Raw genomic sequence first — 27,274 nt, 5'->3', positions numbered from 1 at the left:
ACTAAGCCAAACTGGGCAGGGCTGCAGTATACAAATTTTAAAAGTTGGCAAAAAATGGGCAATAACCCTAGTTATAGTAACACTAGTATATCTATGAATATGTTATTGTATTAACATAAAATGTCTAAGGATAGACATGAGGAGAAATGTTCATAATCTCTTAGAAGAAAACTATGAAACTTTAAGGAGTGTCATCGGAGAAGATATTAATGAATCAAGAGGGGGTATATTCTTACATATGAAGCTTCAGTAGTCTAAAAAATATATGTCAGATTTATGCAATCTTTAATCTCACCTAAAATGCACTAAGTCTGGGGAAATTAAGGGCATGTTGCTAATTTAAATATGAAAAAGTAATACACAAACCATAATAATTAGGGAAGTTATATAAATAAGATCCAGAGATAGTTGCTTGAATTTTTGTGTTATTAGAATGTGTGAAAGTTATAATAATTAAAAGATTAGGTTTCTTCAATAAAAATAGACAGATGGATAGAACAGAAATAGTCGTAAGTATATATGTGTCATTTCAAGTCAATGGGAAATGAATTGAGCCTTCAAAAATGTGTTATCCAACCATTTGGGGATAAAAACAGAAAATTACAATTTCTGGTATCACTCTTTCTATTTAGATAGCCACATAATCTAAATTTCTCCACACATCACTCCAAAGGCATTCACATTAGTAAATATGTCAAATTGTCAAATTCCAAAAGCACAACTAGAATACTGAAATTAACAAATGCTATGTAATCTGTATGCTAGGAAATAAACTTTCATATACCAACTCCCAGCACAGCCAGATGTGGAAACCATGCATACACAGAATCAGGAAGAAATTGCACAGAAAATAGTGGCAGTCAGGAAAAAAAAAGATTAAAATTATACCCAGATAGAGGAAAATCCACATATAGAACACTGACTGACTTGTGAACTTTAAGGTAAGATAGGCTTAATCCTTAAGAAATGTCAGTTCAATAATCGCATGGTAGTATGGGGCTGAACTCTGAGGCAGGCAAGGGGTGTGTTAGGGTACAGACTCTGGCACAAACTTTTAGAGTTTCAATGTACATGCTACCACCTGCTGTTAGGGTAGACCTGGGACAGGCACTTCCTGTCTCTGGAACTTGGTTTTCTTATCCATCAGATAATGCTACCTCAGGTATGTTGGCTGTTTGATGATTATTAACACAAAGAGGAAGGAAGCACCATCCCCTCATGCCATGAGGATCCGGGTGGAATGGAGAGCATTTCAGTACAGGCATGGGTGCCCATGTGTATGTGGGCATTGCCACAGGAACATGTGCTGCCCAGCCAGTGATGGCGAACCTATGACACGTGTGTCAGAGGTGACACGTGAACTCATTTTTTTGGTTGATTTTTCTTTGTTAAATGGCATTTAAATATATAAAATAAATATCAAAAATATAAGTGTTTTACTATGGTTGCAAATATCAAAAAATTTCTATATGTGACACGGCACCAGAGTTAAGTTAGGGTTTTTCAAAATGCTGACACGCCGAGCTCAAAAGGTTTGCCATCACTGCACCCAGCAGTGGAATACCGACATCTTGTAGAACGAGCATAATTTAATCATTTTAAAAGTATGGTATTTCAAAGAGAGAAAACAGCCTGAAGAAAAAGATGAGTGTGTGTGTGTGTGTGTGTGTGTGTTTGTGTGTGTGTGTTTTAAAGCAGCATGAACCCACGTCTACTTTCCCTGTGTTTGCCCTTCACAGGAGTTTACAAGCCATGAAAAAAGCTAATGAATGACAAGTCTGACCAAAGTTTTGCCTGGACCCTGATGTAGATGTGCTTTTATGGGAAAATCCATCTCAGTTCCCTTGCCTTCTTGGATTGAGATAAACACCTGGCAGGTTTCTGGAGACAGTATCAGCCTGGAACATGCTGACTCAGTGTCCTTTACCTTCCTCCATCTTCATGGTGTTCCAGGGGTACTAAACGTGTGTCTTTGGTACCTTTTAGATCAAGGAGCCCATTTATTAAATGACAGAGCAAAAGTCAGTTATGAACCAGAAAGAACACACAAAACAGACTTAAACCTAAATCCAAATATCAAATGTTACTGAATCTAGAATCAAATATTTTAAATAACACCTATTGAGTATAATTTCAATATACGGATTTTCAACGTGGTAGAATTGTGAAAATACCCAGAGTGTGCAATTTTTCCTTTTTTGTTTAGTTAGCTTGCTCTCAGGAACATATTGCCCATGTAAACAGGAATTTACATGCACTTATTAATCCTTAGGTAGTACTAGGGCACTTATCACTTCAAAAGTAAATATGTTCAGCCAGAAATAAGTGCAGTGCTCTCTTGTTTTTTGAAGTGACTTTGAGGTCATTCAAAGCCTATTCAAGTGTGTAGTTTGCTACTGGTTGTTAGGACACTGGTGATGGAATCACGTTTTATTGGATAGCATGGTACATGCCATAGAGGTGCAATGTGAGCCCCAAATTTAGTATCACCAAGACTGTTAAATAATACTTGGAAAGACCATGTTCTGTGACAAGAATGATGTCCCACGTAAATGAGAGAGCTATTGTTACAATAGGTGGTGGTGGTTTGAACCTTTTACTTCTGTTAAACATATCATTAAAGGAGCCAAATAAAGTAGCTCTGGTGTTCCAGAATGGAATTATTTCTGTGGAACAGACCTGCCCTGAAGACCATCCAGTTTTCGCTAACAAATAGATGAGAACGTAAGGAATTTGGGCGGCCATCATGCTGATGGGTTGGAGTTGAATACTGTGGCGGGAAGTTGGGTAATTCAAGTGTTGAAAGCCTCACTCAGCCAATGCAGATGCCAAAATAATTCATTTTTAGAGTTCAAAGATATTCATTCTCCCTTTTGAGATTTTTCTCTTTTAGAATGAGAAAATAAAAGCAAACAAAGGCTTTTAGACTTTTTTTTTTTTGGTGTTAAGAGCCCATTGTAGGAACACACTGCCCCACCGGAGGCTGATTTATGTAGATGTTGAATACACAAGTATAAAACGGAGTCTCAAAACAATATTTGTTTTTAGATGAATAATTCACTCATTTTCCCTGCATGAGTTTTTCTCTTCTGAAGCACTGGCCTTTTGAATTAAATAAATATAATGTTTCAAAAGAATATAGGCATGAATATTCATAAAGACCAAAACAGTGAGTATAAATAAAAGTCCTTTTACATAACATTTTTTTGAGGACTTTACTTTTTTTTTCTTTTAGACTTCTAAACCGGTGTTCTTCAAAGTGATTTTTCAGGACACAATTTCTTCCACCTGTTATTGAGATGGTGATACTTCTTTTCCAAACGGTTCCATACAGCAGTATTTTCCTTTACATAAATAGATGTAAAGTGGTGCTTGCTGCAGCACAGCCCATTAGCCATACATTCAGCCTAGCGTGGTGTCAAGCCCTCAATGAAGTGTTTGTCTAACTGGAGGAATATTTTTAAAAATCCAACAAAATAAAATAAGATCATGTACCTTCAAAATGTAGCTAGTTTATACGCATACAGTATGGCAGAATATTTTTAGGTGTTTCTATATATAAGCCAATAATGTAAAGTTTAAAAACACAGACATGCAAAATGTGTGTTATTAGACACTGGAAACATAGGTAGTGAACATCCTTATCCCAGCTCCATAAAGGCGGGTGGAGCCAAGAGTAGAATGAAATGGCTGACATTTCTCAGAAAGAGAAAGACAAATAAAAATTAAGGGTGTGGTTATTTTTTGCCCAAACAGTTGGTTTAAAAGGAGCCAGTACACTGTGATATTTAATTAATTCTATCAATGGCGTTGTCAGGGTGTCCTTATTTTAATAAGTAATCTCTGAGATTACTGACAGTTGGAGAGCTTTGTTGTCTGTTGTATGACACTAAGCTACCCAAGGCTGTACCTGTTTGTCTTTGAACACGTGACCTCATAATAAATGCTGATTAAATGTCGGTGTATTGTATAATGTAAATCTGAATGTTCATGAAAGTGAAGAGAATACAGTTGCAGTAGGAAAGGTTAGATGTCTGATGCCTTGTTATTTTCTGTCCAATATTCACTTGTCAATTCTCCACTTGGATGGGAGGTTCTTAAAATGAAAGGTGGGCTTGTGTCTTTCTGGGACACACAGAAAGGTGGCCATGAGAGGTGAAAAGGTTCAGGGGGTCACTTTTGTAGAAATCTAACGTCAGGAAGTAGAAAGCTATTTAGCACTTTTGGAAAAAAATGATCCAAAAATCATCACAGTGCACATTATGTTTTCCTAATCATGTAACTAGAAAACATGATAAGTAGACATTTTCTAATAAACATTATTTTGCCTGATTGCTTCCATTTAAATGAACTTGGTTTTTTTGTTTTTGTTTTTGCATTTGATGGGAAAAAAATTTTAAGGAAAAGGACTTTCTGGTGTTGGAAGAAGCTGTTTTGAAAGGGCAGATGGATTCTCACGGGGTTTTTTTTATTATTTTGAATAATTTGGACCCTATACACTGAGAAATGCTCATCTCCTGCAGCTCCATTAACCTTCAGGGATTATGGCAAATTAATGTGTTAGCTTTAGCAGAACATCAGACCTTGTTTTTATGCTGCTTTATGACTTAAAAAAACACACGCCTTAGCTCCTGGTTTTTTCCTCTTATAAAATAAGGAAATACTTGTCAATGAATCTGGTGTGTAATGTATTTTGATATAGACAAAATAGCAATTTTAGGTTGGTGACATTGTTCCTATATCCTGAGAGATGTTTCTGGGAACACTCTACTTTTTCTCAGTTCTTCTGTTGTTTCTAAAGACTTTATCATGCAATTCAAAGACCTTATGAAGCCTGAACATTTTCGTAAATGGCATTCTTAGAAGCCATGCTTATTGGTTTTTTTGCCAGTGGGTTAACATTGTACTGGAGCCCTTTCTTGCCAGTCCCAAAGGCAGTGATTTACGTTAGATTTTCATTACAGAAGCACATCACTTCTGATACCAATTGCTATATTAGTCAGGTTTCTGCTCTAATGAGTGGCTTATAGTAATAATAGCACATTTCATATTTCATACTCACTAGTCTACAGGTTGGCCGAATTTCTCTGTCAGCCCTACCTTGGCTCAGCGGATAGTGCAAATTCCAGACTTCATGTTGGATTCAGGTTTGTTTTTATACACACAGTAAAAAGAGATGTGTCTTTCTGGACCATAGTTTTCTCAATCTGGAATAAAAAAACTCTAAGAGGGCAGGCAGAAATGTAATTTGGGCCTCTTAAATCCTCATTCTGAGCTAGCATGCTGTCACTTCAGCCTATGTTCCATGGCTCAAGTCAGTCTCCTGGCCGAGTACAAGTGGGGTAAGGACACATAATGCCATCTGCTGATTTTCTTGACAAGGGCAAGGAGACAAGAAAGGATTGTGGACAGATAAGGTATTCCACTGTATCTTCATTCTACATTAGGAAACTATCCCTAACTGAGTAAAATTTAAAGAATTCTGTTGTATTCTCATTTTAATTTTGTCCACATGACCACCATCAAAAACAAGTCTTTAAAATCTGAACAGATACTCTGGGAAACAGGATTATAAGGTGGGAACACTATTATTTTGCCAGGCCCAAGGAATACAACTCAAATGCTTTAACAATGAAGACAGTTAGACCACATTGAGACATAGTAGTTTGCTAAGTATTGGTGGGAAGTTTACAGAGTTTTAACTCTAAACAAATCAGACTTATAGACAGACACTACAGTCATTATGTGAGTATGTGGGAAAAAGGAGGTAAGGGCAATAAATTGACAAGTTTGGAAATTGACCTTTACTCCAAATGATTTCAAGTGTCTTAAGAACAAGGACCTTGTATTATCCATAATAGCTAATAAAGTGCCTTATATATGTTTTGTAGAGATAAAATAAACACTGGTAGATACATGGATACATGAATGGTGACTGAAAAAAGGAAGATGACACATAGAGGCAGTTGGGTACCCACAACCAAATGAGGACTCAGGAGGAAGAGAAGGAACTGTGGAAAGAAACAAGGAACATATCCGTCATCACCTGGCTCAAAGCAGGGCCGAGAGCTTGGGATAGACAGGGCTGGGAAGACAGCAAGATGCCTTTGTTCCCTATATCAGGGTTTTTAAAATTCTACTTTTTTTCAAGATTTTAAACATTTATGACATACCTCCTACCCATTTTAGATTTTTAAAAGGCACAGGGAACATTATTGTCTTCTTATTTCATCATTAATCTCTCTAACTCTGAATAACATTTTAGAAGAATGAAAGGTACCCAGTGATTCATGATTTCATCATTACTCTTCTGAAGCTCAGGCTTTCCATCAGAGAATATAATATGTATTTTTTACTTAATAATATAAAATTTTTAAAAAAAATTAGAGTTGATATCTTGACCAAAGATAATGATAAAAGAGAAATAAAATCTTTTCAATCATCGAGTCATCATGGTGTCCCTGAGTTTATATCCTGAATTATGTTCATAGAGGTTGTTTTGAAATAGTATAGAGTTCATTTCTGAGAATTTCTAAGTATATTTCTCATAGGAAGAAAGGTATGGTTCCACTTGAACTATTCAGATATTGAATAAGAGATGGTACTTGATAATTCAATTGACAATTTAGTTCCCTCCTCTGAAGCAAATGCTCCTGGTCAGTAAAATGGAAAAAGCAAAATGGGGTAATGACTAGTTGGAGGACAGCGTGTGAACAGCCCAGACATCACATGTAATCGGTAATTGTTGGTCTGGCCCTTTTGCTTACTTAGTGGGAATGAAGTTGTGGCAGTGGGGATTGCACACATGTGCAGAGCCAAGCTCATGTCCTTGAGTTACACATCACTGAGCGTAATCACACCTGAAATGTTTCATTCCTTCAGCAAATATTTGTTGAGGTCTTTTATGTACCATACTATTCTCAGATCCATACATGTTCCTTGACCCCATGAAGCCTACATTTGTGTGGGGGAAAGATAGAAAATACACAATTAAAATATATATAAAATAAACAATCTAATTCCTATAAGGATCTAAAAAACTTAAAGCATACCAACTAGCTAGAAAAAATGGGGGATCAGTGGGATTCTCTCTGGGGAAGTGGTGTTTGAGTTGTGGGCCCTGACTGACAAGAAGCCAGCCCTGGAAAGATTGGAGGAAGAGTATTTAGGACAGAAGAATAGCCAATGCAAATGCTCTGATGTTGTTCAAGGAACAGCAAGAAAGTCCATATGGAAGATATACGAACAGGGTAATGGAAGATGATAAGATATGAGATTAGAGACAATGACAGCCAGACCATATCAGGAGGGACACTTATTAGCATAATAAAGACTGAATTTTTTTCTCAGTGTTATAGGAAGCTCAATCAGTTAAATATATTCAATAATTCTACTTTTTTCTTCGGCAATTTTTACTACATTTTGGCATTTCTAATTATATTCTAAAACAACAATGAAATACAATGTTAAAAGCGCTGCACTTCGTTCTTTAGTTAGGAAGACATAATGTCTATAATTTTTAGTAAAATTTATGTCTTTGAAAATTAAGCCACTACTTTAAATACTATATTTATGATTTCTCAGAGGTTTGTTGGAGAGAAAAATGATTTGAGTAGCTCTGCTTTTGGCTATAAAATAATCTCATATGTTCACTGGGGTGTTATTTCCCTTAACATTATTAGCATAAAAATAGGAGATGTTTCTCTGATGTACATGTATATTTCTCAAGAGCACTGCAGCAATTTACATAACTAATCCTGATTATCTTGCTGATTATGCTTGTTTATGCATTGTAGGAGAGGGTGGACTAGACAGTAAGTCTAGATATAAAGATATTAGAGTTGAGGTACCTCTCAAAAGAAAAATCTAAAAGCTCCATCTTAAAGCTACTGTTGGCATGTCTGGGAACCTTTTGCTTCTCATTTAACTCTGAAAAAAATGTGAGCCATGATCTTAAAATCGTGGGCTTTGCACCAGAGGCCTGAGACAAAAGTGGGACACTGATGGACCCGATTTGTGTCCAGTTAAGACCCATTTCTGTGTCTTTCTTACCCTTGCTTATGCTGTACCTCATCTCTTCTCTTTGTTCATAATGATTTTCTGTTTAAAAATGTATTTTTTTTATTAAATTCTGTTGGAGTCATAACCTAAATAACATGGATATTGGAGTCACATAGTTTTCATTTCTCATGTGGGAATGGAGCATGGTGTGAGGTGGACAGAAAGTACTTGGGATCTAAATTCTGGTTTGAGCTATAGTATAAATTTGATATTGTGGGTTGAATTACTTCACCCCCAAATATGTTGAAGTTTGAACCCCCAGTCCTTGTAAATGTGATCTTATTTGGAAATAGGTCTTTGGAGTAACTAGTAAAGATGAGGTCAAAATGAGTTAGGATAGGTCCTAAATCCAATGATAGTGTCCTTATAAGAGGGACATTTGTACAGAGAGACACAGACAGGAGCAGGTCATGTGAAGGCACAGACACAAGGGGAACAAGGCCAGGTGAAGATGGAGGCAGAGAATGATGCACCTAAAAGTCAAAGGATGACTGAGATTACAGGAAGCTACTAGAATCTTCTAGAAGAGAAGTGTGTAGCAGGCTCTCCCTCAGAGCTGCCAGAAGGAACCAACCCTCCTGACACCTCCATTTCAAATTTTAAGCTTTTGGAACTGTGAGAGAATAAATTTGTGTTGGCTTATGTCATCCAATTTGTGGTACTTAGTTACAGCAACCACAAGAAACTCATACACTTGACATGATATTCTGAAGAAGTCAGGAAGTCTTTGAAGCATCTGGCCCTCCCTGTCCTCTGCTCTTTCTGGCCTACTTCTGAAGGGATGGGTCACATGGACCCTTCCGTGCATCCTTGTTCAATTGCACAGTTCTGATCCTATTTCTAAAAATACAGCTCAGGATCTCATTAGCACAATGAGACTGCAGCCCAGGGAATCTCCCTTACTCTCTGCTAACCAAGGAGGGGGGACCACTTTCTATGAAGAAGATGAGCTTTTCTCTGCAAAAGAGCTACTTCTATGGGAAAGCAGTGACAAAATTGCCACCTCCTTTTTGCTTGTGAGTTTTCATTGTACCAACATCTCAAGTGGCCACCGTGGGAAGAGCTTGTGTTGTTGGGAAAACAGAATGTGCATCTTTTTTGTCAGCTGCCATATTGGGTGAAGGATAAGTTATATATGGGAATTGAAAGGCACCAGCTCTTCTGAGCTGACCTCTGAGAAGCTGGAGCAGAGGAGCAGCCTAGGAAATCTCGCTGCTTCAATAAACATCCTTTGCCTGTGTAACCTTTTCTTCTGTAGATTAACACTGGCTTTATGCCTTCAGTACTAAAAGAGGTGTTTGCTTGCTTGCTTGCTTCCTTGTTTGTTTTGTGTGTTTTTTGCAGGACACAAGGGCTCCCAGAGTCAGACAACATAGGAGATTCCCTGAGAACAAGAATGTTTCCTATTTAATGCAGTATCTGCTGCTGCCTGCCATAGACATTAACAAATGTCTGTTCATTCGAATTTTTTAGTGTAATTAGTCTACTAAATAGACAAATGATCATTTGAAACTCAACATGGCTATGGTTAATGGCTAGGCTAATTAGACCAAAGAGGATGACAGAATATTTTTAGAGATGCATTTAATGAGTAGATGCTAATAGAGTGGATATGACTTGGTTCATATTGGGACGTGTAATAGAATTTTTCATGCAGACAGCAAACATTTGTAAAGCACCTACTATGCAAAGGTATTTTCCTAGGCATTGAGGTTTTAGCTATGAGTGAATCAAGTCTCTGCCCTCAAAGGTCATTGACCTTTACAGTGTGGGGAATGAAAATTAACAAATAAACCTAGAACTGTAATTTTTGTGAATAAGTAAAGCAGGTCATGAGGACTAGCAAAAAGAGAAAGAAAATTCTGGTGGTGGGGAATTTCAGACCTACAGGTGAGCACCTCCATGCTCAAGGCATGGGAATAACCTAGGTTTGCTGGAGCAGAGGATCCTTCCAGAGCATGATGGAGAAGGATAAAAAGGTCAGTTTGGGGAGAGTCTTGACTTCCAGGCCATATGGTTTCCACTTTATTCTGTGATCATAAGAATCCTCTGATAAATGTATTCAGAGCACAGGGTAAGCCAGAGCAAATGCTCATCCAAGGAAGGAACCAATTAGACCTTTGCATTCAGAATCATGAAGCTGGCAGCTACCTGTTGGCTGGATTGGAGAAAGGAAATGTTGGAGAAAAGGAAATTAGTGAGAGTATGACTGCAGCAGTTGGATATGGGATTCCTATCATGCTATGAATCTCCATCAGTAAGGAAACACTGGAGTAATTAGTGCATCCATTACTATGGAATATTTTCAACTGATAACATTTTTCAACTGGGTTGTTTGTAGATAGAGACATTGTGGGCAGACTTGGAACGAAGCCCATGATATATAATTCAGTGGTAAGAGCAAATTGTAGAGTTATGCACATAAAAGCATCCTATTTATTTTATCAATATAAAATTCTCTCTCTTGTGTGTGTGTGTGTGTGTGTGCACGCGCGCGCACACACTCCTCACTTGCCCCCAAGGCTCAGAGGAGCTCCAATGTTGTGTCTCCATGACTGCCATGGAGGGAAGAGGACTTGGCAAGTTGTGCACCAGCTTTGAAAATTCCCACTCAGAAAGGACACATATCACTTCTGCTCATACTTCATTGTCAAAGCAAGTCAACTGGCCTGGCTTAACTGAAAAAAAATGCTGATTGTACCATGTGCCCAGAAGGAGGGAAGCTAGAAATGTTTGCTTACGAGTCCTAATGATTAGCAAAAGCATGGGGAATGGAATGAGCCAAAACAAAGACGAGAAAGGACACACACCTTGATATCCATGCTGAGGGATCAAGAGAAGAAGTGAGAGAAAGTATGGAAACATAGAAGCATGCTTTTTGGCGGGAGTGGGGGGGTGGCTGGCAGAATAGTGGGAGTAACAAGGTAAAGCAGTATGTTGGAAGCATACATTTAAAACAAATTAAAAGGTAATGGACCAGCCTGGTGGAAGTAGGGTAGACAGGTGCAGTACACTGGAGTCCTAAAGTAAGAAGACATTATTTTTTAGTGTGGACATGAAGGAAAATCATCACAGGAGATTCTGAAGTTTTCATCTGGGTTGTTGGAGGACAGAGACATCATGGGCAGAATCAAGTTACCCCTGAAAGACAAACAGGTTTAAGAACATAAAGGAGAGGCTCTTAGTTGGTTTGAAACCTGTGGAGCTTAAGGTTCAAGTAGATCTGATAAATATGCCCTGCAAAATGCAAATGCTGGATGAATGAGAGTGAAGAATAACACTTGAAACCATCTTATTGGAATGAGTGCTCCCTTTTCAGGTATTGTGTTAATCTGAGTTTCTCTGCAGGTCCCAGTAATCTGACCAATGGCCACTCCTTCTCCATCCTACTGACAGAGATTTATCCTCGAGGAATCTCAGTCACGGAAATGTCCCCATGGTAACATGGAAACCCAAGTGACTGCATTAGACTTCTTGGAGATTTTTACCCACACATTCTTTAGATGTGCCAAATTCATTTTGGTTTACATATGGCCCTATTTGAAGTTTCTTTGGGAAGCGATCTGAAAAAAAATTAGAAACCTCTGGGATTAGTAAGAAGTGAAGAACATTTCCCTGTGAGACTTGGACTGCACTTGACTTTCTTCCTCCCCTTCCAGCCTGTAGATGCTACTCAGGCACCACGAGCTGTGCTCCCAAAATGCTGCGGTGGACATCCAAAACTTAATTTAATCTGACTTACTTAATTGACCTTTAAAAATTCATTTTGTCCTTTAAAAAGGAACACTTAACTGGAGCAATGGTATTTGGAAAACTTAATGTCTATTCTCCATTTAGTTACTGTAGATAAGCCTTCCACATGCTTCCATTTCAAAGCTCACGATGTTTGCAAAATTACATGCTAATTGAAATAATGTTAGAGGTTTAAAGCTGTCCAAAATTAAGCTGTTCAAAGTACTGATAATTTCAAAGAAGTGTTAAAGTTTTTTTATATTAGGAGAAAATATGTAGTTATAAAAAACAGATATTTTCTTTGGTTCTTGATTGTAAATTCTTATACCTGAAAGTATTAATTTAATATCTCTTATAGGATATAAGGGTTTTGCATAAATGCTATGTGTAAAAAATAACAATAAGTTCATTGGAAATATTTCCTGTATATTTGTTGGAGATTAGGGATTCCAAAGAAAATTTAATTTTCTCAGTAAGCCATAACTATGCAACAGTTGTTTTTCTCATCTTAAAAGAAACTTTTTCTATAGCCTAGTGGTTCTCAACCAGAGGTGATATTACCCCCTGGAAGACATTGTCACAACTTTAAAGGAGGGCAGTGCTACCTGGCATCTAGTGGGTAGGAGCCAGGGATGCTGCCACACACCTTGCAATGCACAGAAAGGTGCCCACCACCAAGAGTTACCCAGCCCCAAATGTCAGTAGTGCTGCTGCTGAGGCATCCTGCTGCACAGAATCTCGGCACCAGTCCTTTTCCATTGTAATATGTGGTACAGAGTCCCATGACTACACACGAGGGTAGACAAGCCTAATGCCTGCCCATAAGTCCCTCTCATTACATCCATCAGGAGCAGGGCCTTTGGCTTGTCCTTCTCATGAACACATATCCCAGCTCTCAGAGCAGCTGGCATGGTGTCTCCAGTCCTTCCTGCAGTGCTAGGATGCAGGATCCTTAAACACGGGTCACGCTGTGAATGTGGGGCACGCTCTGCCCTTAGCTTCCCTTTAACTTTTTTTAAAAATAACTCTTTATTGTTCAGATTATTACAGATAATTCTCTTTTTCACCCCATAGCTCCCCTCCACCCGGTTCCCACCCCACTCCATGCCCTTACCCCCCGCCACTGTCCTCATCCATAGGTGTAAGATTTTTGTCCAATCTCTTCCCACAGCCCTCACACCCACTTCCCCCCGAGAATTGTCAGTCCACTCCCTTTCTATGCCCCTGTTTCTATTATATTCACCAGTTTATTCTGTTCATCAGATTTTTTTTTATTGACTTAATTTTTAGATTCACTTGTTGATAGATATGTATTTGTTTTCATTTTGTTGTTCATAATTTTTGTCTTTACCTTTTTCTTCTTCCTCCTCTTCTTAAAGAATACCCTTCAGCATTTCATATAATCCTGGTTTGGTGGTGATGAACTCCTTTAGCTTTCTCTTGTCTGTGAAGCTCTTTATCTGACCTTCAATTCTACATGACAGCTTTGCTGGGTAAGAGTAATCTTGGTTGTAGGTTCTTGCTATTCATCACTTTGAATATTTCTTGCCACTCCCTTCTGGCCTGCATGGTTTCTGTTGAGAAATCAGCTGACAGTCGTATGGGTACTCCCTTGTAGGTAACTAACTGTTTTTCTCTTGCTGCTTTTAAGATTCTCTCTTTATCTTTTTCCTTGGCATTTTAATTACAATGTGTCTTGGTGTGGTCCTCTTTGGATTCCTCCTATTTGGGGTTCTCTTCACTTCCTGGACTTGTAAGTCTATTTCTTTCATCAGGTAGGGGAAGTTTTCTGTCATTATTTCTTCTAATAGGCTTTCAATATCTTGCTCTCTCTCTTCTTCTGGCACCCCCATAATTCGGATGTTGGTACATTTGAAGTTGTCCCAGAGGCTCCTTACAGTATCTTCAAAGTTTTGGATTCTTTTTTCTTTTTGTTTTTCAGGATGGGTGTTTTTTGCTTCCTCATATTTCAAATCTTTGACTTGATTCTTGCGATCCTCTAGTCTGCTGTTGGATCTCTGTATATTATTCTTTATTTCAGTCAGTGTATGCTTAATTTCTGACTGGTCCTTTTCCCTTTTTTTTTGGCATTCTCATTAAGATCCTTGAAGGTCTCATTAAGTTCCTCGGAGGTCTCACTAAGTTCCTCAGAGGTTTGTAGAAGATTCTTGAGTAACCTTATAACTGTGGTTTTGAACTTTATATCCAGTAGTTTGCTTTCCTCCATTTCTTTCATTTGTGACATGTTTCTTTGTCTCCGCATTTTGGCTGCTTCCTTGTGTTGATAGAGTGGCTTTGTGTGGTAGGTGTCTTATTGGGCCCAGTGGCTCAGCCTCCCCAATCACCTGAGGTAGACACTCTTGGTGCACCCCTTTGTGGGCTGGGTGCACAGTCTTGTAGTTAAGCCTTGATTGCTGTTGGTATTCCTGGGAGAAAATTACCTTCAGGCCAATTAACTGCAAGGACCCGCTGTGTCTTTAGTGGAAGAACTGCTGTGCTGGAGACACCCTTACGGGGCAGGACTTGCTTCAGTGGGGCTTTGGTGCTCACTGAGTCTGCCTCTTGAGTGTGTTACTTATGGATGTGAGGAGTTGAAATCTGGTATCTGACCACTGGGTACACTGGCTCCTGGATCTCCAAGGAGGTGCAAAGTCAGCCACTGTGTGAGTCCACCCAGCAGGAGCTACAGTGAGATCTGCAGATTTCTCCTCTTTTTGGGGGTTTGGAAGTTTTGGAGCTCTCTGACCCAGCAGCAGTTTGTTAGGTTAGGCTGCGAAAGGACAGGTGATTCATTTGCACCACTGTGTACAGCTTGGGTGAGGTTGTAAATTGGGTGGGGTGGGGTCTCAGGGAATTACCAGGGCAGAGCAAACAGCGATGGCTGTCAGCCAGCTGTCTCCACCTCTCCCGTCTCTGCTTATAGGCATCTCTGCATCCCGGAGTCCCCGAGTCCCGTGCCCCCACAGTAACAATGTTCCCTGCAAGCAGCTCTGCAGGAAAGTAACCCTCGCTTTCTGACCCACTGCCTGACAGTCTAGTTTCTCCCCATAGAAGTCTGGGTCCCCAGTTTCTCACTGGAAACGAGTTCAGTGCAGTCGGGACCTAGTATCTCACTTCTGACTGAAAAAAACCACACACCCAGGTGAAGTCGTTTCGCGTGCCTCTGTACCTCTGCTCTTGGCGCCTCCGCCCAGTCTCAATGCACTTTTTTTCCCCCTTCTAGTTGTAGAACTTCCACTCAGCCAGCTTTCCCGTGGTTCTGGCTGATAGCCATTTTGTCTTTTAGTTGTAGTTTTAATGTGGTTGTGGGGGACTGACTGTACAGGTATATACCTTATGCCGCCATCTTGGTTCTCTCCTCCCTTTTGCTTTTGAGTGAAGAGCTGTGTGGTGAGGATCACCAAATGCTACTTTCCAAATTTCCCTGTTGTCTGTCCTTTTTCTGCTTTACTTACAACCTTTTTATCCATTTTGATGTTCTTCTGTTTCTACTTCTTTTGTAATGAAATTGGCCTGTTTTATTGCCTATTAATCCATTTTCTATTTCATTACAAACCTTTCTTTAAGCTGTTTCATATTGGTTTTTTAGATAACATTCACATAACATAAATTAGTCATTTTAAAGGGAAACATTTAGTAGCCTTTAGTACATTCACAATGCTGTGCAGCTACCACCTCTATCTAGTCCCAAATGTTTGTCATTGCCCTAAAATGAATCCCTGTACCTATTAAGCACTTACTTCCCATCCCCTCTTCTCCAGCCTCTGGAAATGACTAATCTGCTTTCTGTCTGTATACATTTACTTATTCTGGATATTTCATATAAATGGAATCATACAATATGGGGTCTCTTGCCCTGGCTTTGATCATGTAGCATAATGTTTTTGAGATCCATCCACATTGTAGTAAGTATCAGTATGTTCTTCCTTTTCATGGCTGAATAGTATTCCATTCTGTGGATATACCACTTACAGTTTATCCATGAATCTCTTGTTGGACATTTGTGTTGTTTCCACTTTTAGCTATTTTGAGTATGTATGTACATGTATTGGTTTGAGTACCTGTTTTCAGTTCTGTAGGGTATATGCTGAGGAATGGAATTGCTGAATTCCATGTTTAACTTTTTGAGACACTGCCAAACTGTTTTCATAACAGCTAAACCACCTCTATGCTGTTTTATTTTGTTTTTTTACATGTGCATACTCATTGCAGCTATCTACTTTCGATAGCTCCCCCAGAAGGTATCTATTTCCCTTCTCCTGGAATCATGCCATAGATAACTTAAAGGTTCCAGATGTGCATTCCAAAGCTCAGGTAGCCATCCTTGAGGGTGGAGGACCAGCCTTGCACCCATACCCATGAAGTACTTTGACTAACCTAATGTTTGCCATGGTTTGGATACCAAAACTAAAAATCCCCAAATTTGGGAAAAGGATGATTTTTTTTTTTACAATTGCAAGAGTTAGTCTTTAATTGTAATCCAGGGGTGTTTTGGGGTGTTTTTTTTACTGCGCTATTTGGCTTTGTCATAACAGTATTTTCTTAAACAGGTGCAGTTCATGATGTTTTATGCAGCCTGTAATGGGAAGGACACCGGAAGCACTTGGGAATGGGGATTCTCTGTGACTCGCTGTTCTTCTCCACCCGCAGGTGTCCTTCTTCCTCTTCATCATCTTCGTGGTCTACACCATGCTGCCCTTCAACATGCGAGATGCCATCATCGCCAGCGTGCTCACCTCCTCCTCCCACACCATTGTGCTGAGCGTCTGCCTGTCCGCGACACCCGGGGCCAAGGAGCACCTGGTCTGGCAGGTAGGTAACCTTCCCCATCCTGCTGGGGGTGCCTGAGGTGCCCCACGCCTGCTCCGACTGTGGCTCTTCATACCTGGCAGGTGCTCAAGTTTTGCTCTCTGACCTTGACTCTGAGTGTTGTTAATGAGTATCCAGCCATGCACACCCCTTCATCAGTGGAACCAACAGTCACTTAGCAATTAGAAACAGTGAAAGTTGGAAATGGCAATTCCATTTTGCTGATTGCTGAATGGTGGTGTGATTTGGATGGTTAAAAGCTGTTCTCATTATACATTATAATTTAGTGCTCTTATTTTTAGAGTGAACTGACTTCTGCAATTAAATTCATAATTCTCTCCTACCTGTCTTTACAGAGGACAAAAGATTTATCCATTTCTAATCTTCTGGCAGGTCCATGGACATTTTTAAAAAGTTTTTTAGAAACGTGATAACAGCAAATTTAGCTTTACTAATAAATGGTATTTCAAAGAAGCCACCCATTTAGTTAATTAAAAGCATTTGAAAGGCGATTTGATTTTTTGTTATGTGCATCTGTAGACACGAGGGTTAGGAGTTTAGAGTTATTTCTAACAGTCTTTTTTTTAACCTGTAAAAGGTGTATTTTATTTTGCTCTATTGGAATCAAATGTAAGAGATGCAGCCATGGTGCAAAGTGCATCAGGGGGAGAAGTAGTGAAGAATAGTACTATCATCGTAAAGGGGATTTAAGATGTGGGTCACCTGAGCCCTATGGGGTCTTAGAAACTAGTTGTCATGTGCTTGATGGAGTTTTTTATTTGGAAACATGAGGCAGACCTGGAGGCTGACCCTTGGTTCTGCAGTAATCTCTCTTAGTTGGAAAGCTTTCTAGGGATCGATTGCTTTTCCCAGTATTTCTCTCCCATCGTTTAAAACACAATGTTCATAAAGAGCAGCCTGTGTTTGTGAAACATCCTCTGAGCGCCAAGCCCCTGTGAAGGCGACGGCCCCTGATTTTGCATAGCGGGCTCCAGGCTCATGGTGACTTGTTCAGATATTGCTAAGAAGAGTCCACCCCAGGAAGCAGAGGAAAGCCAGGTTTTTCGTCAGTGCAGTCCCACTGACTGAGCAGAGTAGACACATGCCTGCAACCTGCACGCCTGACACAGATGGAGGCCAATCAGTAGCCAATCAAATGAAAGAATGAAGGTGGGTGTCTTAAAAGAAGAAACAACCCAGCCATGCCTGGAGGAGGTGGGAGACGCCCCTCTGCCCCAGCTTTTGCTTCCTTGTTCTGCATTTCTGAGCCTCCCTTGAGGTTATTTATGGGACATTTTTCTTTCTCCCATAAATTCCACTCCTCCACCCACCCTTTACTGGGGCCATTAAGCTCAGCCTGAGGTGGTCCCATGCAGGGCCTGCAGCGGGTGTATTTTTGCCTATTGACATTATGAAATCGCAGCAGGAACGTCTTCCTCACATTGCAACAAGCACTCAAACATGTCTCCTGGCCCCCAGCACCTTTCTGGTTTGGGTTACCATGGAATGCATCCCTTGAACATTTTATACCTGTCTTTTCTGCCCCTTGTTGGAGCAGATGTCATAGGAAAATATCTGGGAGATGAAGATTATAATGCCTGTCTACTTACATTTTCAGTGATTATTGATGTATGATTAAATAGGATTTTTTTTAAAGGAAAAAGTAAGTTGCTTTGCAAAGAACCTGGCATATTCTAGCTCATAAAGAACCATATGGAGTTTTTTTTAAAGCACTTTTATTTTCTTTTATTAATAAAAATATAATGAAGGGAAAGAATGTAATCTTACATTTTTATTTATTAACTTTCCAAAGCCAACAACAAAAAATACTTGTCACTAGACAGCCAGATAATATAATCCTGAAATAATAAAAAGATTAATACTTCTTCATTTCATAGTATTTCATATAAGAATACCATTGAAAGGAACGGAAGAACATAAGGTCAGTCTTCCATCCTTTTAGGAATACTTTCACTGGGAAAGGCAAAATATGTCAGCAGACTTAAAATGGAAGGTTCCTGGGTAATCATCAAAATAATGAAGAAAAGAGCTGAAACTATAACTGAAAAATAACACTGGTTTGTGTTGCAGGAAAAACACTTTATTGAATTGTTTTAATGAAAATGTGTGTAAGAATGCTACAGATTGCTGTGGTGTCATTGTTCAGAGAATATTGGTTTGATAGAAAAGATAACCCATCAGTGATGATCAATATCACCCTGCCTTCTAAACCATCAATGAAAGAGTGTATTTTATTGAGCATGGACCCATACTAAAGAGTTTTGTTTCATTTTATTTTTTGAACATTGCCAGCCCATTGATAACATGTAATACTTATGTTAACCAAAATACTGACTTAATAGGAAATCTAACCTTAGTCCCCTTCCCTGTGGAGTAGCAGAGTTCGCTATTCTAGGGAAATTCATCTTACCAGCATTTGTCCTGAAGTAAAATTCATCCTAAGACTCTGATATATCATCTAATTGAGGAAACGTAGTTAATAACTGAAAATTATGGATGATATTTCCTAACATATTTAAATATGATATTTAATTTTTAGTTTTGTATCCCAACATACAGTCTATCCTTGAAATGTTCCATGTGCCCTAGAGAATGTATAACCTGGTGTCCTGGGATAAAAGGCTCTGTAAATGTCAATTATGTCCATTTGGTCTAATGTGTCATTTAAGGCCATTATTTCTTTATTGATTTTCTGTCTGAATGATAAATCTATGCCTGTTAATTGGGTATAATTGGTTTTTGTCAGTTTTTCCTTTTAGTTCTGTTAGTAGTTGTTTTTATATATTTTGATGCTTCCTGATTGGGTGCATATATATTGAAAAGTGTTATGTCTTCTTGATGTATTATTATAAAATGTCCATCTTTGTTTCTTGTTTGTTTGTTTTTTATCTTGAAATCTATTTTGTCAGATATAAGTATGGCTACACTCACTTTTCTTTGGATGCCTTTTGCTTGGAAAATCATTTTCCATTTTGAATCTATATTTGTCCTTTCAGCTGAAATGTGTCTCTTGAAGGTAGTATGCAGTTGGGGTTTTTGGGTGTTTTTTTTTTATCTGCTCTGTGCCTTTTTATTGGTGAATTCAATCCACTTACATTTATGGTGATTATTGATGTATGAGGATTTCCTATAGCCTTTTTATCGCTTGTTTTTCTGATATAATCCTAGTACATTTTTTACTTTTACTTTGAAACAATCATAGGTCTGCCAATAAGTTGCCAATCCAGTACAGAGAGTCTTTTCTTCCCCATAAGCCATTTCAAGGTAAGCTGCCAATCTGATATCCCATCACCCAAATGCCTTAGTGTATATTTCCTACAGTGCCATGCTCTACATAACCATACAAAATCCGGAAATTCACATTGTCTATTACTATCGTTCAGGTTCCTTCATCTTTCCCATTAATGTCCTTTGAAGCAAAAGACAGAGCAGAAACACACTGCACTGTGATCTCAGGTCTCTTTGGTCTCTTTCAGTCTGGGACGATTGCTTAGTCTTCCTTAGCTTTCATGATCTTACCACTTTTGAAGATTGCAGACCAGCTATTTTGTACAATGTACTTCAGTTTGGAGTGTCTGATGTTTCCTCCTCAAGAGGGGGAGGTCATGCCTTGTTGGCAGGAATCACCGACATGATGGTGTACTGCATCACATTCTATCAGGGCTGCATAATTCCATTTTGTCCCATTACTTATGGTGGTCATTAGGATGATGGTGCTGTCCATCAGGCATTTCTTCTTTGACATGACTCTTTTCCTCTTTGTAATTAGTATATGTGGAGAGGTACTTTGAAACTAGGCAGATGCCATTTTCTTTACGTATTTATATCTACACTGTTTTGTGTTTTCTATTTTAGTCAATAGATTATAAACCACGATGAATGTTGATTTTGTTGTCCATATGGTCTCAGATTTGTCCTCTGGGCACCCCTTTAAGCTGGTTTCAGTGCCCTTTTGTTGTGTCCCCATCCTTGCTTTCTGGCATAATACAATGTTGCAGGTTCATCTTGTGCTTTCCCTGCCCTGGCCCTAAAGTCAGCCTCTCTCCAAGGAGTCCTGGTTCTTTTTAGTGAAGAATGACATTTGGAGGCAAGATCTGAACTTTCTGTCTTGTCACTGAGTTGTCAATACTCCAAGGCCCAGAGTACATTTACATCTCTCTCTCTCTCTCTCTCTCTCTCTCTCTCTCTCTCTCTCTCTCTCTCTCTCTCTCTCTCTCTCTCTCTCTGTGTGTGTGTGTGTGTGTGTGTGTGTGTATACATATTCCATTTTGTATAATGTGTCATTTAAGGCCAATATTTCCTTATTGATTTTCTGTTTGAATGATCTATCCTCACCTGTCAATGGGTTAGTTAGTCCCCCATATAAAAGTATATACTGATTTATTAAACACAAGACTTCACACAGATATTTCCATTTTCAGCTCACCGTACATTTCATGACAGTTTTCTCCCTTTTTAATATGGCCACCTTGACCAATCATGGAAAAAAATGTAGCTCCCTTGATCCTTAATATATTGACTTATCTGATGGATCCAGGTATATAGCCAGTCTCTTATTTCAGTTTCCACCCTCCATCTGCACTGGTGCCTTGTCACTGGCCCAGCTTCCCATCCCTCAGCCACATCTCCCTCCCCCAGCTCAGGCTCTGTCCCCTGTGCTTGACTCTCCCCTCTGTAGACACTCTGACACCCAGCCCACTTTGAGCTTCTCAGTGGGTGAATTTGGTTTCCCGTGTCCTGTGGGTACAAATGTTTCCTTGCTGTGCATTGGCTGAGCAGTGAGTTCTTTGGGAGGGAAAGAAAAGGACAAGAAGGGCAGGGTGAGAGGATGGGACAAGCAAGAGGAAGTGAAGGAACACATTTTAAACAGGGGTTATTTATTAAAGAGAAAGAGATTCTTTTTAATTACTTTCTGTGATTCCCCTTGTGCAGGTTGCAACAACTTTTCTTCTAATTGTTTTCTTTTTTTTCCCAACTGGGTTTCAAAGAAAAGATTTCTGGAATCTGCATTTATTAAGGGAATCTGGAATCCCTTAATAATAAAGGTTAGAAAATATTTAAGTATCAGGAAACATAAATAAAAGCATTTTTATATTATTTGTGTAAGAATATTTTATCTATCATAAGTTTAGCATAAGAATGAAAAGCTCTTACCAATTTATAATTAACTAGGAAATAAGTTTGCTTATATTAGTAGCATAACATGCATTTGACTAAAAGTTCCACAAGAGTAGTGAAGAGTCATTTCTTGTTATTATATCAACGCAAAAGGAGAGGGAGGCTAGGAAAACCCAGTGAAACCTCTCACCCGATGCCCTGGTGGCTGCTCCCTGGTTGAGCCCTTGGGGGTGTCAGTTATGCAGCCCTTAAACCAGTGATGGTGAACCTATGACATGCGATTTTTCTTTGTTAAATGGCATTTAAATATATAAAATAAATATCAAAAATATAAGTCTTTGTTTTACTATGGTTGCAGATATCAAAAAATTTCTATATGTGACACGGCACCAGAGTTAAGTTAGGGTTTTTCAAAATGCTGACACGCCGAGCTCAAAAGGTTCGCCATCACTGCCTTAAACAATAGTAGGAACCTGGCCAGGAATCTTGCCTCCCAGACAGAGGCAGTGGGTCCATTGATTAGTTGCTTGGTCTGGCCTGCAGCCTGTGCCTGTATAACACTAATTTCATTTTAAATATACATTTTTTCTATTCTCCATCTGCTAAACTTCTGTAGATCAGCATGACTGTCAGCAGGATGCTGACCCATCCTCAGGAATTTTCAGATATTCCTGTTTATATATCACAGTTGCATTTTATATTTGAAACAGACTTACCCTTCTTAATTTTTATTTCCTTGGTATTTATATGTAATGAGTTTTCATTTCATATAACTTTTATTTTCCCATGAGAGATGGAGGAATTTGAATATAGATTTACTGAAGCAAGCCAGTTAAATGAAAATCCATATTTATTAAAGAAGATAAACTAAGCTGTGCTTATTGATTTTCTAACAGGATTACTCACTCAATTTTACAGAAATTATATAGGATTCTTTTACACGGTGGATACTTTAATATCTTTAAGTTGTGATATAATTGGAAAAATTTTAGATAAGACCTAAAATAGAAAATATAGCCTCTCGTCTATGGCAGGCATGTAATCAGTAGTAATGCGGATTTGTTACATAACTGATTCTTTTTCAGTATAATTCAGGAACTGTATATTGGAGTCTGGAATTAAATTGCATTTAGCATCTAATCTGAGAAGCTCAAAGGAAAAACAACAGGTTACCAGCTGCCTGGTTCCTGGCTGTGGAAGAGACTAATTGTTAGGAATTTTGATCTCTGTTCCTACTGTTTTGTTTTTAGAGAAACACAAGATATTAATATGTTCTACCAGGGGGGAAAGGAGACTTTACCACTGTTCATTCTGTGTAGCATCCAGCTATTGATTGAGTATGATCCTTCTATTTTATAAGTTAGCATTTATCTTTTCTAAAAACTGTCTTTTATCTGTTCTAAGGATTATTATTTAGAACAGTGGTTCTCAACCTTCCTAATGCCATGACCCTTTAATACAGTTCCTCATGTTGTGGTGACCCCCAACCATAAAATTATTGTCGTTGCTACTTCATAACTGTAATTTTGCTACTGTTATGAATCGTAATGTAAATATCTAATATGCAGGGTGTATTTTCATTGTTACAAATTGAACATAATTAAAGCATAGTAATTAATCACAAAAACAATATGTAATTATATATTCAATATGTGTTTTCCGATGGTCTTGGGCAACCCCTGTGAAAGGGTCGTTTGACCCCCAAAGGGGTCGCGACCCACAGGTTGAGAACCGCTGATTTAGAAGGAGTGGGAATAAGCATGGAGAAGAGGTAAAAACAGGCAAGTGCTTAATGTGTCTAAATCCTAAAGCAAATCTAAATGCATCTCAAAGTCCTCTCCAATCTCCTTCCTTATCCTTCCCAAGCCCACCAGATGAAACCCCTTCTCCTCTAAATGGCAGGACCTGGGTCCCATCGTCCCACCAGGGAATGTTCAGTTGTTTGGGCAAGTGAACAACAACAAACATTAGTGCTTCCCTGTAGGACAGCAAATTACTTTTAAAATGCTCTGGCAATTTTTAGAATGAAACTATCAGAATGTTGGAGACAGAAAATTTTCATGTCCTTCATGGACTATTTTACTCTCACGGTGGAAGAGTGGAAGTTTATATTCCAGCATTTATGGAGCTGCTTGTGGGAGAGGATAGAAGAAGGATCAGAGGTAAAGGGAAGCCCTATCAGACCATAAGTTTTGTTTTGGAAATATTTGATCAAAGGAGCATCAAAAAGAAAGGTTTCTTGAAAAAATGGACCATGATGGTTTGTCCCCTATCAGCTGCCTCTACTTTTTGTTCACAGCAATAGTTTCATGTCAAATATGATACATTACTACAGATTTATTAAATGTTCTATCCGTCTTGGCCCAATGCAGGGCAGTTATGATGGGTCATTTCAGCTCTAGAGCTTGTGTTTTTTTGTCTGAAGTTGTCAAGTCTGCATCACAGTTCAGTGTTTCCCTCTGACCAGATTGGCTTCCTTTCCTTCCCACGGGCATTGAGCCAAAGAGCACTCCCGAATCAATGGTGAACTGTTTCAGAATGTGCTTCCTGGAGGACCACATGGCCGCATTGCCTGAACTTGGGCTGGTTCTTTAGTCAGTTTTCTCATCTGTAAAATGGCAAGGGTAATGTCAGCCTCCCTCGATTGTTGCTGGCCTTGGTGCTGAATCAGTGAACTCACATGTGGGAAGAACTTATCATGCTGGGCTGATCCTTAGCCCTCAGTGAACAGTAGGCAGTGGCAGCAGTAATGTATTTTACTAAATGCAAATGACTTTTGCAGAAGCTAAGAGAAGTGGAACATAAAAATGCTTTGGAATTGAATTCCAAATGGTCTATAGAGTTGAGTAGGGCAAGAGTTGCACATGTAAAGTAAGTCCCTTAGGGCCCACGTCTGGTGTGATTGACCATCCTGCAGTGTGCCCTACCCAGACTCAAGGCAGTGAGCTTCATCCTCGTGAGGCACTGGAAGCCCACATTCCACTAATGAGTGGAGTTGGAAAGTTTTACTAATGCCCGAAAGTCTGAGCTCCTGTAGGTTAATAGAACACATGGTATTAAAAACCCTGGAGACACAGTTCGTTTCTTGTCAAAAGTGAGAAGGAGAAATAAAAAATGGGGGATTAACTGAGTCACTTGCCACTGGGACATCTTGGACTATTTTTGGAAGTGTTCCCCGGAGAAGCCGGATGCTGTTCCCAAGCCTACTTTGGGGTTGCACATTTCTCCTCACTCAGACCAGCACATGGCACCTTTATAGGATGGATCTGACCATCCTATGTCTCAGATTTCTGGTCATGGAGACATGCAGGGATACAGCTACTTGTCCCCAAGAGGCCTCCTACCAACATTCCCTCAATTGAAGACCAGGGACTTGGCTTTCACACCTCTTGGTGGGCCCTCAGCTTGAAGTGATCCCCCTCTGCTTCCTTTCTGATGTCTCCAGCCTCCACTGGGAGGGTAGTCAACATGTCTTTTCTCTGCTTCCTGCCACTGGGCCCTACTTACATATGGAGGCCCCCACACCCACTCTGGAGTCTGGTGGTTCTATTGATTTTATAATTTTGTTGAAAATATAAATTATATGTGGATATTCCAGGCCCTTTAGTATTCTGGATAAATTGTAGGTAAAGAAGAAATGTTACCTTTGTCTGTCAAGCTGGAAATATTTAGTCTTTAATCATTTCTTTGGTCTCTTACAATTTCACCTTCTATGCCATGTCTGAGCCTCAAACTCTAGGTCAAGATATGGACCAAGAATGGGATGGGAAAGAAAAAAAGGACAGATAAAGAGGCAAAACAGAGTTTTATTACATGGGTTGGTGTCTTAGAAGGTCAGGTTCCCATAACAAGTTTCCATAGACAGGTTGGCTTAAATAACAGAAATTTTTTCTCACAGTTTTGGAGACTGGAAATCTGAGATTAGGATGCTAACATGGCTAGGTTCAGGTGAGAACTCTCTTGCTGGGTGGCCGAAAGCTGCTTTCTCATTGTGTCCTCACATGGTGTGTGGGGAGCGGGGGGTGTCTCTTTTTATAAGGACAATAGTCCTATTGGGTCAGAGCTCCACCCTTGTAACCTCATTTTACCTTAATTACTCTGTTACTCCAAATATAGTCCCATAGTCACATTGGGGGTTAGGACTTGGACCATTCAGTCCAAAGCAGTGGGTTTGTCTGTTTTTCTCAACGTTTAGCAGGCCTGTCTCGGTGTTGTCTGAAGAACTAATGCTACAAAGTCTTACGTTTGATTCTGCAGCATTCTCACTCTCCTTTCTTCTCTTGATTTGTTCTGCCAGGAGGCAGACCTGAGTAGACCAGGAGCAGAGCTAAGGTGGTGAAGGGGTCAGTACTCTTGGCCCTCAGTGTCCAGGGGGAATCACTGATCTGGAGATGAGGGTTGAGGTGGTGGGAGCCCTCTCCTCACTCCCCATGCTCCCAGAGCACCTGCCCTTTGCTCTTATTATTTTCTACAGGAATTATCACATCATATGTCAACATGCTTATTTGTCTGTATGTCCTCCTACCACACATTCCCTGGGCCTTGAATCTGTGACAGGGTTCAGAGCTTTTTAATATTTGTATTTGTCCCAGCACCAAGAGTACATAATGTTAAATGGATGTGTGCATGAATAAACCCATGAGGGATTGGGTGAATGGGCGCAAAAATGCGTGGCAAAAATAGGGAAATTGTAAACATCCAGGTACCTTGGATATCACCAAACAAGGGAAAGAATGGACGGTTCCATCTTGTTGTATCATCTCTGAGCATGATGGTTGACTGTAAAGATGGTGAGGTTGTGGTGTCTTTTAAAGAGAATCCAAAAGAGTGACAACAATCCCAGTGTCCTTAAACCTTTATGTCATTCTCTGTTTTCAAGGCAAATCAGATCCTGACATGGATTTTAAATCTCTTTCTGAGCTCTTCAAATGTGTACTATTATAGAGGAATCAGAGAGAAAATGCTAAGATGATTAAAGAACTAGGAGCAGGATATATAGAGAGAAATTCAAGGATCTGGGGTTACTTGTCACAGGCAGAGAAATGAGATAAAAATTGAACTGGCTCCAGGAGCCCATGTTTGGGCTCTTGGAGCACAGTCACCACGCGTTGTTCTGTGAGCCTCATAAGATGCCCCACTTTTGTCGTATCCATAGTGGAGGTGAGGTTAATTTTATCTAGTTGGTCTCAATTCCTCCACTTTAGTGTAAGAATCAGGTTTTTATCCTCTTTCCATCTCTAATTTCTGTGGTGCCCTGGCTGTGTCTAACATCCTATCCTCTTCTGGATTTTAAGCAAATGCTTTGGATTTCATGTGACAGTTACGTTTTCTGACACTGTGTGATTGGCTGGGCCATTCAGGCACACACCCCATTCATTTTTCACCTTGGGGGGCAGGGGCACTGCTAAACATTTCCCCCCGAGTCTCCAAAGGGCAGAATGAACAGATTCCAGGATCTGCTGGTCAGAGCTTCTCAAGCCAGTATCCTCGCTGGGCCTGCTTGAAAGAGACAGCTGGTGAAGTAAGAACTCCC

The 27,274-nt window shown here is 39.5% G+C and overlaps 1 protein-coding gene across 9 annotated transcripts in view; it reads left to right on the top strand.

Annotated features, from left to right (window-relative positions):
* Positions 1-27,274, top strand: part of ADCY2 (adenylate cyclase 2) — a 283,437-nt gene that overhangs the window by 60,846 nt on the left and 195,317 nt on the right. For all 9 annotated transcript variants that reach the window (XM_036309124.1, XM_036309130.1, XM_036309126.1 and 6 more), the window contains exon 3: positions 16,444-16,605. In XM_036309124.1, the coding sequence (XP_036165017.1) occupies positions 16,444-16,605 (162 nt within the window). The remainder of the gene's footprint in view (positions 1-16,443; positions 16,606-27,274) is intronic.

This window comes from Myotis myotis, unplaced genomic scaffold (assembly GCF_014108235.1).
Source record: "Myotis myotis isolate mMyoMyo1 unplaced genomic scaffold, mMyoMyo1.p scaffold_m19_p_5, whole genome shotgun sequence".
Taxonomy (NCBI): Eukaryota; Metazoa; Chordata; class Mammalia; order Chiroptera; family Vespertilionidae; genus Myotis; species Myotis myotis.
This window is presented reverse-complemented; position numbering and strand designations above follow the sequence as displayed.